Genomic DNA, 13,335 nt, shown 5'->3' on the forward strand with positions numbered 1-13,335 from the left:
CAGATATGGGATTCCTGGACCGTAGCCGGCTTCGAAGAAGCCCAGGAAGAAGCGCGCGCACATCATCTCGGAGAAGGAGAAGGTAGCGGCCTGGCAGGTAGCTACGATGCCCCAGCCGACGACGCAGAAGGCGGCCCACATGTGTGGTGGGATGACCTTCCACATCAGGGCAAACCATTCGAAGACGATGTAGGAGATGTAGAAGATGGTCAGGAGCCACTGGTAGTTGGGGGAGGAGAGATGGAGGTCTTTTTCCATTCCTGCAATCTTGGCATTTCTAGAGAGCGGTCAGGGGGTTTTCGCAGGGGGAATTGATGATACTCACCCAATGTTCGAACGGTCGAGGTACGCCAGGAGATCTGGGAAGAGCATTAGCAGGCAGCTCCCCACGCGGTGCAGCACTCCATACAGAGACCCATAACCAGAGGGACGAGCCTCATGTCCAACTTGCGCACCACTCTCCTCTCCATTTCCGGGGTCACGAGAAAGTAGGCTGGTGCGGGTCCACCATTGCCATCCTCAACCTGGGTGACGGTTTGCTTCTCGGGGTCCAGATTGGATGTGGTGTTGACTGCGGCAGGGTTGTCTGTCGTAGAAGGCGTCTTCTCGTCGGATGCTGGAGAAGCCATGATGCAGCTGCCGTTGCAGTCGCGAGAGAAGAGTCAACGGGGTGAAAATGGCAAGGCGGAATACGACCAGACGATATAAGGGAGAAAGGAGAGATAAAGAGGGAAAACATGAGGAAAAGAGGAAAAGAAAAGAAAAGAAGACAGCGGCTCTCTCACCGCATCTAGAAGCCCGAGATCTTAGGGCTCAGGGCCATCCAAACCAGTGAGATTGGCGGGGGGACACACGAGGAGTGACACACGAGGAGCTCACGAGGAGCCCACGAGGAGCAGATATCCCACTTCCCACAGCGAATTTCCCCTCATTTTCCCGCCTTCTCGGCCTCTTTTTCCCCAAACCCCGGGCGGAGCGGAGTTGACAGGCTGACGGGGCCTTTCCCCGCATCTTCCCCGGCCAGGGTCACGTGTCCATTGGATGGAATCAGTTCCCTTCCTTTACTTTGCCTTATGTGTTTGACGTGCATATGGCACAGCAGTTGGCAGCAGACAGTAGATCGATACCTGAGGTATCCAGGGTTCCGGCTAAATGTGCGTGACGAGGCATAGCAAAGGGACCCTGCGTTGGAACTGCAGCGCCAGCGAGTCAGGCAAGACGCAGGGCAGCAGAGGACAACTGTAAATAGCGCAAACATTCAATAGATGCAATCAATAGATAGATTCGCAGGAAAGAGAGGGTCCAAGGACGAACCATAGGAACAAAGCACAAGAACAAAGCATAAGACAGAACTATGGGAATTGGAAGTCCCTTTATACTTCCTTAGAGTCGATGGGTCGTCCCGGCGAAACGCGCCTGTCGGAGCGAAGGACCCTTCCCCGTGGAGAGGCCTCGTCAGATGGTTGGCAAGTAACATCCTCAGGCCATCAGGCAGAACATCTGAACCCCTGATGACGAGGCCTTCGTAAGTCCGGATTAATCGTCGTATTTACAGCCGAAGCGAAGAGAGGATTACGAGAGAATACTCCGGACTCCGACATCGTCCTGCAGCATTCGATTACATAATAATGCATGTGTATAAAAGACCCTCGTATAAAAAGGCGTCCGCCCCGCTCCACTGCCGGAAACGCGGGATCAGGAATTGTCCCAAGAGCACGACGCGTGGCGGCGCCGTGCAGCCTCCTATTGGCCGGGCGGGGGCGCGGAAAGGCCAGGGCGGACAGGGTCTCCGGTCTGCGTCTGTCATCCAGAACCCCGATGACGTTGTTTCTTCCCAGCGGTTCTCACTTCGTTTCCAGCTATTTCCAGCCATTCGCAGCTATTTTCAGCTATTTTCAGGCACAACGCGGCGGCTGTGGCTTCTAGAAAAGCTTATGTCTCCACTCTGCTTTTTTTTCGTCTCGTCTTTTTTCTCTTTGTCCCTCAACCAAGGCCATGGCACCATCCCGACCTCCAAGGGTCTGTTTCTGTTTCTCAAGAGCAGGAAACACGAACGGGTGCAGAGGAATGGAATGCCATCTTTCATCATCCCCTTGTGTCTGCAGCAGCACAGTCCGAGACAGCCTGAGCTCTGCCTCTCTCTCTCCCCCCCCCCGCGATCGAAGAGCCTTCTGACGTGCTGCTGCGAGCATTGCTGCTTCTGCTTCTCCTCGGCAACGAACCAAAAGTGCCGGAAAGCACCAGGAACGAACGTGTTCGACGGTAGGGATTATTGGTCTCTCTCATTATTCACGTCTCTCTCTCTCTCTCCCTCTCTCACTCACACTCACACTTCCCTCTCCTCGCTTCCTCTCCTTTTCCCTCCTTTCACCTCTCCTCCTTTCCCTCCTCCCACCTCTCCTCTCTCTCCTCCCACCTCTTCCCTCTCTCTCCTCCATCAAAGGAGCCGCCAAGACAAGACGAGAACGGACTTGGTTTCCTCTCCCTCCCTCCCTCTCTACCGTCACCTCCCGCCGCCTCCCCGTCGTTGATCCCGTCTGATCGACAGCACATCCAAATCTATCCACGTACCTCACCACGCAGCTCTCTGCTGTCGTCCAATCCTTTGACTCCGCCAATCGAGATCAAGTCCCTCGCCGAGAGAAACAGAAACCAAGAACCCTGCCCGCCTATCCACACGCGGCCTCTTCACTCGTTCAACTCTCCATTTTTTTTTTCTGCCAACTAGCAACCAACCCGGCCACATCTCTCTGTACGAACTGCCCACTGTCATTCCAACCATACGAACTCTCCTGCCCATAGATCTCGCCGCCGCCAGAGCCACCACTGCTGGCACCGGCTCGCCCTCCCTCAGCAGCATTGCTCTGCTCCCCCCACAACGCCCATTCCCCTTCATCCTGGCCATGCCACAATCTCCTGCGATCTTCAACCAAGTAGGTCCAATGGTCCAACGGCCCAACATGATGTCACTTGAACGTGCCGACTTGAATGGCCTGTGCTGACCCTTCTCTTCTTTCCCCCCCGCAGCTAGCAGCTCCCCTCGGTCGAGTATTCGCCCTCCAAGATGGCCGTGAACAAAAGTAAGTCTCCTCTCCCGGATCCTTCCTCTGGTCCAGGTCTCGACGCTCCTCTCTCGACCCCCTCCAGAAGGTCGTCGCTCCGAGAGACAGAGGGTGAACGGGTGGCCCGAATGGCAGTTGCCAACCACCCGCCTCTGAGAAACCGCTCTCGCCTGCAACGATTCTCTTCGTTATTCTTTCCCTGCAGAGGTACAACAATTTCTAAAGCCCAGCAAGATGATTCGAATCACGAGCAAGGCGCGCGGAAGCCGCCCCCAGAACTCCTCCGAGAAGTATCCCCGAATCTAGCACCACCAGGTCCCCCTCCTCCAGCTTCCGCCGGCGCCGCCCCGTTATTGCCTCCCCTTAAGATCTCGAAGATACTACGCAAGTCGCAATCGTCCAATTCACTGCTGGCTCGGGCGCGGCCAACATCCCCAGCTACATCGGCGTTTCCAGGACATGGCCGTGTCGTCTCGTCCGCCGTGGACAGCCGACCGGCTGCATCATATCTGGGGGCGGATACTTTCGATAACTTGGTGAAGAAGCGAAGGAGTTGGATGCCAGGGTCAAGATCTGCGTCGCGCCATGCTTCGCGGGACTTCGACCCTCCCAAAAATGCGGTTGCCTGGGTCGACACAGGAAAGGACAAGCTCGACTACTCTCTCGGCTTCCTGCAAAATGGAGAGAGGGTGATGATTCCTGCTTCTTGCCCGTGTGGATGTGATGCTGACCTCCCCTCAGGTACCAGAACTCTGGGATGAGAGGGCCGATGTGCTGGTATATCTCTTTCCCCGAGCGACCGGACGCGCCCCATCATTCAAGATACCTTCCCTCGTTCTTGCATCGTCCCGACAGTTCACCTACATGATGTACGGGGATAGATACACCAACGGCAGCGAGAGGAGTCCAACTCTCGACGGGAGAGGAACCCTTGTAGCTGAGGACGCTACTCCTCGTAGTCCGTCACTCTATGCCCCCGGAACACCAACCGACACATCCAACTCGAACGAGTCTGTCACGTTCTTCGGAGACTTGACAAAAGAGTACTATCACCTCTATGTCCCGACTTCTGCGACGGTGGTCGACCCTAATCTTTCTCCACAAGACGTCCAATCGCTCGTTGATATCCGAAACCTGTTCGCGTTCTTGGTCGGCAAGCCGCTGGTCGCGACCCGAGCATGTCCCAGCCTCCTCAAAATCTTTTTGGCCATCTCTGCATTGCTCAAGAAGTTTGAGTTCACAAACTTCGGCGGCTCCACATATGGAGAGGCGGCTGCTGCTAGCTTTAGCTTTTTTGTCGATGACCTTAAACTGGCTGATGTCCGTGACAACCGGGAAAAGACCGTCGAGGCAATAATTCTAGGGGAAGCCATGCGCTCTTCTGAGCTCTATACCGAGGCCTATACACATGCGATCGGAAATTATCCTCTGGTGAAGAGTGTAGACCCAGGACTCTTTGGTCAAGTTTCCAAAATTACTCGAACCCGCCTAGAACGAGCTTATATTGATCTCAAAGCACGGCAGGCGTCTGCTCATATGAGACTGGCAAACTTTGAGTTTCCCTCTCTCTTCTCAGGCATTGCTGCGTCTACATCAAGTGAAGAATCCAAGTACGTCCGTTTTAAGAAATGGAAGAGCGAATATTTCTCAATGCGCAAGCGAATGCTCTCCTACTACAAGGACCTCCATGGACAGTGGCCACCGAAGAGTAGCAGTAGGAAGAATCCTTCCGTGGAGGGCGGGCTGAGTCGATTGGTTTTGAAGGGCCTTTATGCCGATATGTGCGACCTTTACGATCTTTTGGTTGATCGCGAGTCTCTGACTACTCGGTCCATGGGATCGGCAACCAACGCGGACTCGGATGGCAAAACATCAGACAATCCGGATATATTAGCCATTGACCCCTCATCTGCAGCCCTCAGAACACTCTTGGCCGAATTCGACCGCGCTTCCCCACCAGTCGTCCCTCCGATCCCGTTCGATCTCCCCAAAATCCCGACTATGACAGCTGTCGATCCTAAATACCCTACTCTGGGACCAAAAGACCAGCATCAGCTCTCTACCCGCAAACTCAAGCGTGACGAGACGGCTCGCATCCTCACGCAAAGTCACAACACCGGCGATGGTGCTGATTCCACCACACCTTTCCTCAAGATGTACAAGGAATTTGAAGAGAAAGAGTCGCACAATAGGAATTGCCTAGAACTCACTGACGTGCGTTATGGACACTGGATCTTCCTTTATTCCGTCATCCAGTCTCTACCCCTGCTCACAATGGACGCCCCTGGCTTGCAATACACGGACGGAGTCGAGTATTTCCTGTGTGAGCCGTCGTTGAGAACCCTGCCATGGATCGAAGAAGGTCCCTCGATCGAGAATGCATGGTACGTCAACAAGGTGAGCGGTCAGACGGTCTCAATGCCCCAGTTCGCAGTCGATCATGGCGTAGAGGGTACTTTCAGAAGAAGCCATTGTTGGGCCATGGCCGAGAAATGGCTGCAGAGCAGCGATCTATCGATTAATATCCCAGAATCTGGTGAGGATCAGATCCCTCCAGAGCCATTATCCCCACTGGCTCCGCCGCCTGGCTTTGGCGAAGGAGAATTTGGGCCACGACCCATTTCTCGAGCAGGTAGCGCAGATGGCAACCTTCCACTCAGAACCCGAGGGGACGCATCTGACGAGCGCCGAAGCCGCAGTCGAATGTCGCAACGAAATAGCATAGCATTTCTGGAACGACTTCCCAATCCAGCAGGGTTTGATCCTAGTCGGCGGGTTAGTCGGACGATGACGCCGGATGGAGCTAGGAGTCTGGTAGGATCGAGAACCAGCAGCCCCATTGGAATGGCCATTGGTGGAGAAGGTCGACGGGGGTCGAGCAACCTCAGTGTGCCACCGACCCCGAGACCCGGTACGGCCGGAGGCGGGGCGAGGACGTTTGATGAAATCTTACAGGACGTGCCTCAGAAGGAACCGAAGACGGACAAGAAGAAGAAGTGGTCAAAGTAAGCATGGGAGGCGGAGTCGGATAGGGGTGGGCGGCATAGGATCTGTTAAAAGTAAAAACTAAAAAGTAATCTGTACGAGTAATAAGCATACGACGGGGTCACGAAGTATGTGCCCGTCGGCACGATGGTACGAATAATATACGAGTCACAATGATGGTTGATGTTTGAACGTGTGTAACTTCTGTAACTTTTGTAAAGTACCTTAAGTATATGGGATTGGAGCTACTCCTTCTAGGCGCACGTACCAGATATTTTACAATTGATCCTTTACAACATGCAGCACAGCCAGCAAACCACCAAATCACTAAAAACGTAAACAATAAAAGCATCCATGAGGCTCTTCTTCTGCTACTTTCTTTCTTTCTTTCTTATCTATATTTATTTATTCTCTATGTATGTACCTATATTACTGTATGTATGTATGTATGTATGGGCAAAAAAAAAGTTCCCAAGGAAGGAAGTATAATAGATGCCGCCTGCCTGCCGCCTTTACGCCGTTTTTATTTCTCTACATGAATGAGGTGAGGTGAGGTGTTTGTTTAAGAGGAGAGAGAGAGAGGGATCTCGGGTGTTACGCCTTCCTGTCTGTCTGCCTGCCGGACGCCGAATATGTATAAGCCATGAAAAGAAAATAAATGAATATGAACATGAAAAGAAGGGAGGAGAGATAGAAAACCATCATCAATCACTCTCACTATTATAACATGGTATTCCCATCCCATGCTGAAAACAGCCATGAATCCGGCATATCTAGATTCGCGCCGATATCCGGCATCAGGAAATCAAATCCGAAATCGTCACCGAGACTGGGGGGACTCTCGTTATCCAGGGATGGCGGCGCTGCTTGTTGTTGTTGTGATTGTTGTTGTTGCTGTTGTTCCCGATGCGGTGGTTCCTGGTCCAAGGGCGGGTGGTTCTTGGTGCGTGCGCGCAACAGCTCGAGACAGAACTGGGCGCTGCGGGTGGCGGCTTCAGCGATGCAGCGCTCGGGCGGGGCGCCGGTGGTCAGGGCGTCGACCTGGCCGGCGGCGGCGCTGAGGAAGAGGTGGCCCTTGACGTTGTTCTCGCCCATGCGGATGCGGGCTGCGGCGAGGTCGATCATGGCGTGCAGGGCCTGGTACTGCGGAGCGCGGGCGGCGCGGCTGGCGGCCGAGGGCGGCAGGCCTGACGCGGCGTCCTCCTCGAGCTGGTGGATGAGCTCGATGATGATGATGATGGCGGCGTCCACGATGACTTCTTTGAAGAAGCCGCCGCCGACCGTCTTGAGGCGCGTGTAGTCATCGACGACGTGCGGCGGGTGGTCGGCGGGCAGGTCTTCGGCGCCCGAGTGGAAGAAGATGACGAGCGCTGCGTCGACGCAGACTTTGCGGGAGAAGTAGTAGCGCGGGTCCGACTGCGACCGGACGGCGAAGGGCCGGTGCACGTGGATCAGGAAGCGCCGGACGAGGATGTCGAGGAGGTTGCGTTGCAGCGCCGTCGGCCGCGGGAGGGAGGCTGGGTATGATTTCATGAGCCGGTTGGCGTTGTTGCACGCCTTGGTGATGTCCTGCCCGTAGCGGATAACCTCGTCGTATGAGGGCTCGGAACGGAAGTTATTGATCAGCTGCGAGATCTCGAGTCGCGTCTTCAGCGATTTGAGGAGCTCGATCTGGACCGACGTCCGCGTGTAGACGTGCTCGGGTTTGGGGGTTGGGGGGAGGGCTGTGTGCTCGTCCAGATCCTCGTCGTCGATGTTGGATGGTGGCTCGGTGTCAAAGTCCTGGACCGTGATCAGGGGTGGCATCCCAGCATCGAAAGACGTCTGCACGGTCATCTCCAGCACCGTGGCCCAGATCCTCCTCCGCATCTCCGCCTCGAAGATCGACATCTTCGGGAAGTATTTTGGGTCTCGATGGAAACCCATGGAGAATGCTGTTCGGAGAAGGTTCCCAGATGCGGTCCAGATCAAGTCGCCACCAACAGCATTGGTTTGGCGTGCCAGGAGGAGGAGGCAATGTATTTGGATTCCCGAGATATTCAGCCGGGCCTTCTCGAAGGGCGCCGCGACCCATGACTGAGCAGAATATACCCATTGCTGAGCCATGCTGCGCAACTCCTCGTTGCCATCCCCTTGATAGAAACACGTCCCGATGGCCATGACGAGTACCAGTTTCACGGCTAATGAGGTGCTGGCTCCCTGAGGGTCATCCCAATATCCAGCGTACTCTCGCTTGAAGGACGGGATGTGTACAATGCGGTACGCGGATTCACAAGTGCGCAGGTAGAGGTTGACCAGCTCATCTGCCATCTCTCGCGCAGGAATGTAATCCTTAAAGTTCGGATTCATGTGCCATTTGATGGGACGTTCTGCTTTAGCCGCTCTCGCCATGCTCTTGCATTTCTCAAGAGCCTCGCGAATCTCCCCAAGTCCAGATTTGACAGTAGGGTTGCCATCCGCATCCTTTAAAGTAAAGAATTTTGGGAACTATGACTGTCAACTTGGAAGTCTAACACTGCTAGACACATTGACATACCTGATGGAAGGAATGCATCCAGTGGCTCTGCCCATAGAATCGGGTCTTACAAAGATTGCCTCTCAGATCTTGAATGGGCGTCTTATCGCCGTGCTTGAAAGTCTTGGTCCGCAGAATATTGCGGCTGTCTCCGTCCTGAACTATAACGTCTTCGAAAGTTGAGAAACTGATGCCCATGAATGTTATGTTCTCGTCGCCCTCCTTTCTGGAGGATGCAGCATTGCCCTGCGCCGGCTCTGGCCTCCTGACCCGATCGACGAGGTTCTGGACATTTTTGTCAGAGAAACTGTTCTCCGTGCCACCACGAGGAGAGGAGTCCCATGAGTCTGTCCCCGACTGAGAGACATGTACCACGTCTGGAACCCTTTGGGACCAGGAAGCGCCTGCTTCGAGGCGAGGGGTCGGGATGCCGGGAGACGTGTCTGAGAGCTCTGCTAGAGGTCCAGGACTGCCCAGGTTCGAAGAAGCCCTGATAGAAGAGTGTCGATTAGCAGCAACGGAATGGTTACCTGGATATGTACACACGGCGTTTTTGGATTGGGCGCAATGGTTACAAGGCAGATTACGATCGCATTTGATTTTCCGCCGTCTGCATTCCGTGCACGACAAGGCTGGCCGCCGCCTCCTCCGCGGAGGGACGTTAGCCTCCGCCGCGGGGCGTCCGAACATTCTCCTCCGCTGAGAGACGAGGAGCGGAGGTTACGCTGGACACAAAAGAATTGTCCGTCCGGGGATATAACGACGCTCTGGTGTAGCCCGGTCACGAACAATATAATTGAGCTGATGTAGAGGGAAAAAACGAGGTCAAGGCCGTCGGCCTTAACGGCATATTCTTCTGACGTGAATATGCCCCGCACCAATGAGCGATGGGCCTTATGTCCGTCGTAGGAAGATGGCCAGGGTAAAGCGGCGAGGCTTATATCCGCACCCCCTGAATTGTCCGATATTCTACGTGACAAGGCTGACAGGGCTGCCTAAACGAGTGCACATATAGTAGCCATAAGACGACCATGAGATGCCAGCTGCTGCATCAGCACATCTGACACTCCTCTATACCATACCATCAAGATGTCTTCAAGCGACACCGAAAAGCCCCCTGTGGCCTACGAACCTACCGCCCAAAAAGCAGTCGACGATGATCGACCACTCGAAGAGAACGCGCTGGAAGACGGTTCGGTCAAGGAGCCATCCAACGAGAATTCCTTTCCAGAAGGAGGAACACGGGGGTGGGCAGTGGCAATTGCCTGTGCTATGGTCCTGTTCTGCACTTTTGGCTATGCCAATGCCTTTGGGTAAGCTCCTATCTTGAGGTGAATTTTGAGGTGTATGCGCTGACGGCCATGTAGCGTGCTCCAAGAGTACTACGAGACGCACCAGCTCAAGTCCAGATCTCCTTCTACCATCTCCTGGATCGGCTCATTGCAGAATTTCTTCTTGTTTGCAGGCTCTCTGCTCGGCGGTCCGCTCTTCGACCGATATGGCGCCAAGGTACGTTCGCGCCATAGCTCATGAGATCCATAATTTTAATCGTTATGTGTTTAGGTCCTGTGGCCTGCAGTTCTTGCACATGTATTCGCGGTAATGATGACCAGCATATGCAAAGAATACTATCAATTCATCCTCGCCCAAGGAGTCCTCGGCGGGATAGCCATGGGCATGTCGATGGCGCCTTCCATGGCCGCAACTAGTCAATACTTCAACAAGAAGCGTGGTGCGGCGCTGGGTATCGCAGTTGCTGGATCTTCCGTTGGCGGTGTCATATTCCCCATTGCGCTCAGCAGAATGCTCGTGAACCCAAAGCTTGGGTTTGGCTGGGCCATCCGAATCTGTGGTTTCATCATGCTTGCCGTTCTGCTCCCATCCTGTGTCATGGTCCGGGCCCGTGTCCCTCCTCGGTCCGGAAAATTCCTTCTTCCAAGCGCCTTTAAGGAACCCCTATTTGTCAGTATTATAGGATCTATATTCCTCATGATGCTCGGGCTCTTCACTCCATTTTTCTACCTTCCAACATACGCCATCGACCATGGCATGTCAACACAGTTGGCATCTTACCTTGTCTCAATATTAAACGGCGCCTCATTCTTCGGGCGAGTGATCCCCGGTATTATGGCAGATAAGGTTGGCCGACTTAACATGATGATGGCTGCGGCCATCAGCACTGGAATTCTCATTTTGTGCTTGCAGAGGATGACCACGAATGCGACAATCATTCTCTTCTCCGCTCTTTATGGCTTCTGCTCGGGGGCAATCGTATCTCTTATGTCAGCAAACTTGGCCCAGGTTCCCAAAAACCCGGCCAATATTGGCACCTACTTAGGTATGGGGATGGCAGTTATATCCATCGGGGCTCTTATTGGGCCCCCAATCAATGGTGCACTCGTCACTCGTTATCACAGTTTCAACCAGACCTTGACCATGAGCGGGGTGTTTGTCGTTGTTGGAGGTTGTTCTTTAATTTTTGCAAAACTAGCGACTGGAAATGGAGTGTTTGTGAAGCATTGAAGTGTAATATGAAAAATGGAAGTATTAGAGGTTGTGGGGAAATTGCGAATACGGACAAGCATGGGGTGTGATTAATAGGGCGGTGTTCGTAGAGGGAAATGGGACTCTCAACTCAAGAGGGAAAATACAATTTATAATTCCAACACGATCCCTTCATCAGGTGGCCGACTCGACCAATGTGCATCTGGCAACGGCATCCTGCATGATACCCTTATAATCCCGAGGTTGATATGGGAGCGAGCACACCAGGCGTTTACTCTGGCAATATCATACTCCATGTCACCCGTCCTGGGCAGAGGCTTGATACTTTCAAGAAGACCTTCCATCCAAGAAATTTCCCACAAAGCTGAAACTTCAGCATAGTTTGGTGTCTGAATGCTGATCAGAAGACCAAAGATTATGAGTGAATGGTCTCCCCATGCGGCAAGAGACGATGGGAGAATGTGACGATAAAGCCGAGTCGGCGTATGCGTCACCTTCCTCTGGTGAAACGGAGTTGGTTTCCCAAGACTTCCCGTTTAGCTCTCACATGCAGTCCGTCCCAATCCTAAGTTGTCGCTTCGTCTTGATCTTCCAGTGGGACAGACACTCCGAGATTGACCGCATCAGGTGTGTCAAATATCGTCGACTTGTAATCCCATCCCGTAGCGAACACTACAGTGGCTGAAAGGATGGTCTCATCGTTTAAAAGTGAAACCGTGGTTCCAGACATAGAGGTCATAGATGCACCATGTACTTCGATCAAGTCTCCTGGGTGCAGCTGCTTCACAAATTCTTCGATTCCATGAAGAACAGCCACACTGGAGGTAAAGAACAATGCGCTACAAATTTATCAGTTCGTCTTTTTGGTTTTGGGAGGAGTTTCTCGATATTCTTACTCTTCATCTTGTATGGCTCCGTCGGATCCATGTTCCCACTCTGCTATTTCCGCTGTGTAGGAATCGATACCAGAAAGTTCCAATGGAGATTATGGACGGGTCAGGATATTCTTCCAGCGGCCCATGAGTCTCGTGCCGTGCACGCCTCGTTTTCGTGTCTGCACCATCATTCCCGGCCCATTTCCAGTATCGCGGATGATCCAGTCAACTTTATTCCCCGCCAGGATACAAAGATTGACGGTATCGACTGCTGATTTGCAGCCATCATACACGGTCACATAGCCGACCTTTGAGCTCTGAGATCCATATGGTGTATGCCAACATCTTTTCAGTGGAGGTTAAGACCAGAAAAGTCTTTCAAGGGCACGTCAGGCCAATTTGGAGTGGAGTCAGCCCTGTTGCGATAATCAACTCGTCGCATTCAACCTTATGTCCGGAGTTCTCGGTCTCCACAACCCACCGGCTCCCATCAGCACTGCGGGAATCCTTTGAAACTCTGGTACTCAGCCTCAATCTTTCAATGAGCGAGAACTTCCCGACATATATGCCTGGAGGTAGTAACCCTATTGCCGGGCAAATCCGACCAATCTTTCCATCCGATGACCTCCCTCATGGGCAGATCCGAGAAATCAAACAGTTCAGATGGGCTGTCTGCATAGAACTCAAGGTCCATTCGATCCGCGCACCACACGCCACCGACTGATTTTTCGGCATTGAAAATGGTCAGGTTGATTGTCGGGTCAGTCCCAGATATCTGTACCAATGTGAGAAGCCGAATCCGGCTCCATCCTAGCAGAGGACGAACGCTTTTGCTACAACGAGTCCTGCCCAACCTGCAAGCCGGTTAGAAAAGAAGGCTTTGGTATGATGTACTGGAAAGCCAACTGAGCGACTCTCACCTGCGCCAACAATGATTACACTTTAGGCATGAGTGCCGAGGCACGTGCCGTGCCGTTTAAATCCATGGAAGCTCGGAGAAGACGACGATTGAAAGAACCAAGAGATGCGGTTCAAGCGGTTCTCAACTGGATATATACGTATCCCTAGCTATTATGGTGTAGAAGGCATATATACCCATCTCAGAATGGACACAATCGTCTGTCTCGGGGTATCGATCTCTCCACCGTCCGTCACGGGTGAAAGGATCCACGATGCAACAGGACCCGGCTGACCATACAGACGTCGCGCATTATCAAACCGGTCAGAACTAGCGGCCCGCTTACGCCCGCCAGTTACCTTACTTCAACTCAATTTATTCCCCTATCCAGATCCCTCCTCGTAGGCTTACAAGGCTTACACCCCTTTGGCTCTGATTCAAGACATTTTAACGGCGTTATAAATACCCTCCTTCTTCAAAGGGAAAATGTTGTTC

The 13,335-nt window shown here is 53.2% G+C and overlaps 5 protein-coding genes across 5 annotated transcripts; 4 read left to right on the forward strand and 1 right to left on the reverse strand.

The window, feature by feature from the left end:
- Window positions 1-676: 676 nt before the first annotated feature.
- Window positions 677-835, forward strand: M430DRAFT_51331 (hypothetical protein; the record flags this gene model as incomplete). The annotated part of the gene is made up of 1 exon (XM_024868207.1): window positions 677-835. The coding sequence occupies one exon, from the start codon at window positions 677-679 to the stop codon at window positions 833-835; it is 159 nt and encodes a 52-aa protein (XP_024720521.1).
- A 1,986-nt stretch (window positions 836-2,821) lies between these two features.
- On the forward strand, window positions 2,822-6,219 carry M430DRAFT_141662 (hypothetical protein). The gene is made up of 4 exons (XM_024862724.1): window positions 2,822-2,933; window positions 3,028-3,080; window positions 3,297-3,751; window positions 3,804-6,219. The coding sequence occupies exons 2-4, from the start codon at window positions 3,065-3,067 to the stop codon at window positions 6,069-6,071; spliced, it is 2,739 nt and encodes a 912-aa protein (XP_024720522.1). The 5' UTR covers window positions 2,822-2,933; window positions 3,028-3,064; the 3' UTR covers window positions 6,072-6,219.
- A 548-nt stretch (window positions 6,220-6,767) lies between these two features.
- Window positions 6,768-9,252, reverse strand: M430DRAFT_28727 (hypothetical protein; the record flags this gene model as incomplete). Its single annotated transcript, XM_024865814.1, has 2 exons — window positions 6,768-8,534; window positions 8,584-9,252. 2 exons carry the CDS (start codon window positions 9,250-9,252, stop codon window positions 6,768-6,770), a joined length of 2,436 nt encoding a protein of 811 aa, XP_024720523.1.
- A 399-nt stretch (window positions 9,253-9,651) lies between these two features.
- M430DRAFT_19980 (hypothetical protein) lies at window positions 9,652-11,085 on the forward strand (the record flags this gene model as incomplete). The annotated part of the gene is made up of 3 exons (XM_024864194.1): window positions 9,652-9,875; window positions 9,930-10,071; window positions 10,126-11,085. The coding sequence occupies 3 exons, from the start codon at window positions 9,652-9,654 to the stop codon at window positions 11,083-11,085; spliced, it is 1,326 nt and encodes a 441-aa protein (XP_024720524.1).
- A 730-nt stretch (window positions 11,086-11,815) lies between these two features.
- M430DRAFT_28729 (hypothetical protein) lies at window positions 11,816-12,217 on the forward strand (the record flags this gene model as incomplete). The annotated part of the gene is made up of 2 exons (XM_024865815.1): window positions 11,816-11,891; window positions 11,922-12,217. The coding sequence occupies 2 exons, from the start codon at window positions 11,816-11,818 to the stop codon at window positions 12,215-12,217; spliced, it is 372 nt and encodes a 123-aa protein (XP_024720525.1).
- Window positions 12,218-13,335: the final 1,118 nt, after the last annotated feature.

The sequence above is a fragment of the Amorphotheca resinae genome, assembly GCF_003019875.1.
Source record: "Amorphotheca resinae ATCC 22711 unplaced genomic scaffold M430scaffold_7, whole genome shotgun sequence".
Taxonomy (NCBI): Eukaryota; Fungi; Ascomycota; class Leotiomycetes; order Helotiales; family Amorphothecaceae; genus Amorphotheca; species Amorphotheca resinae.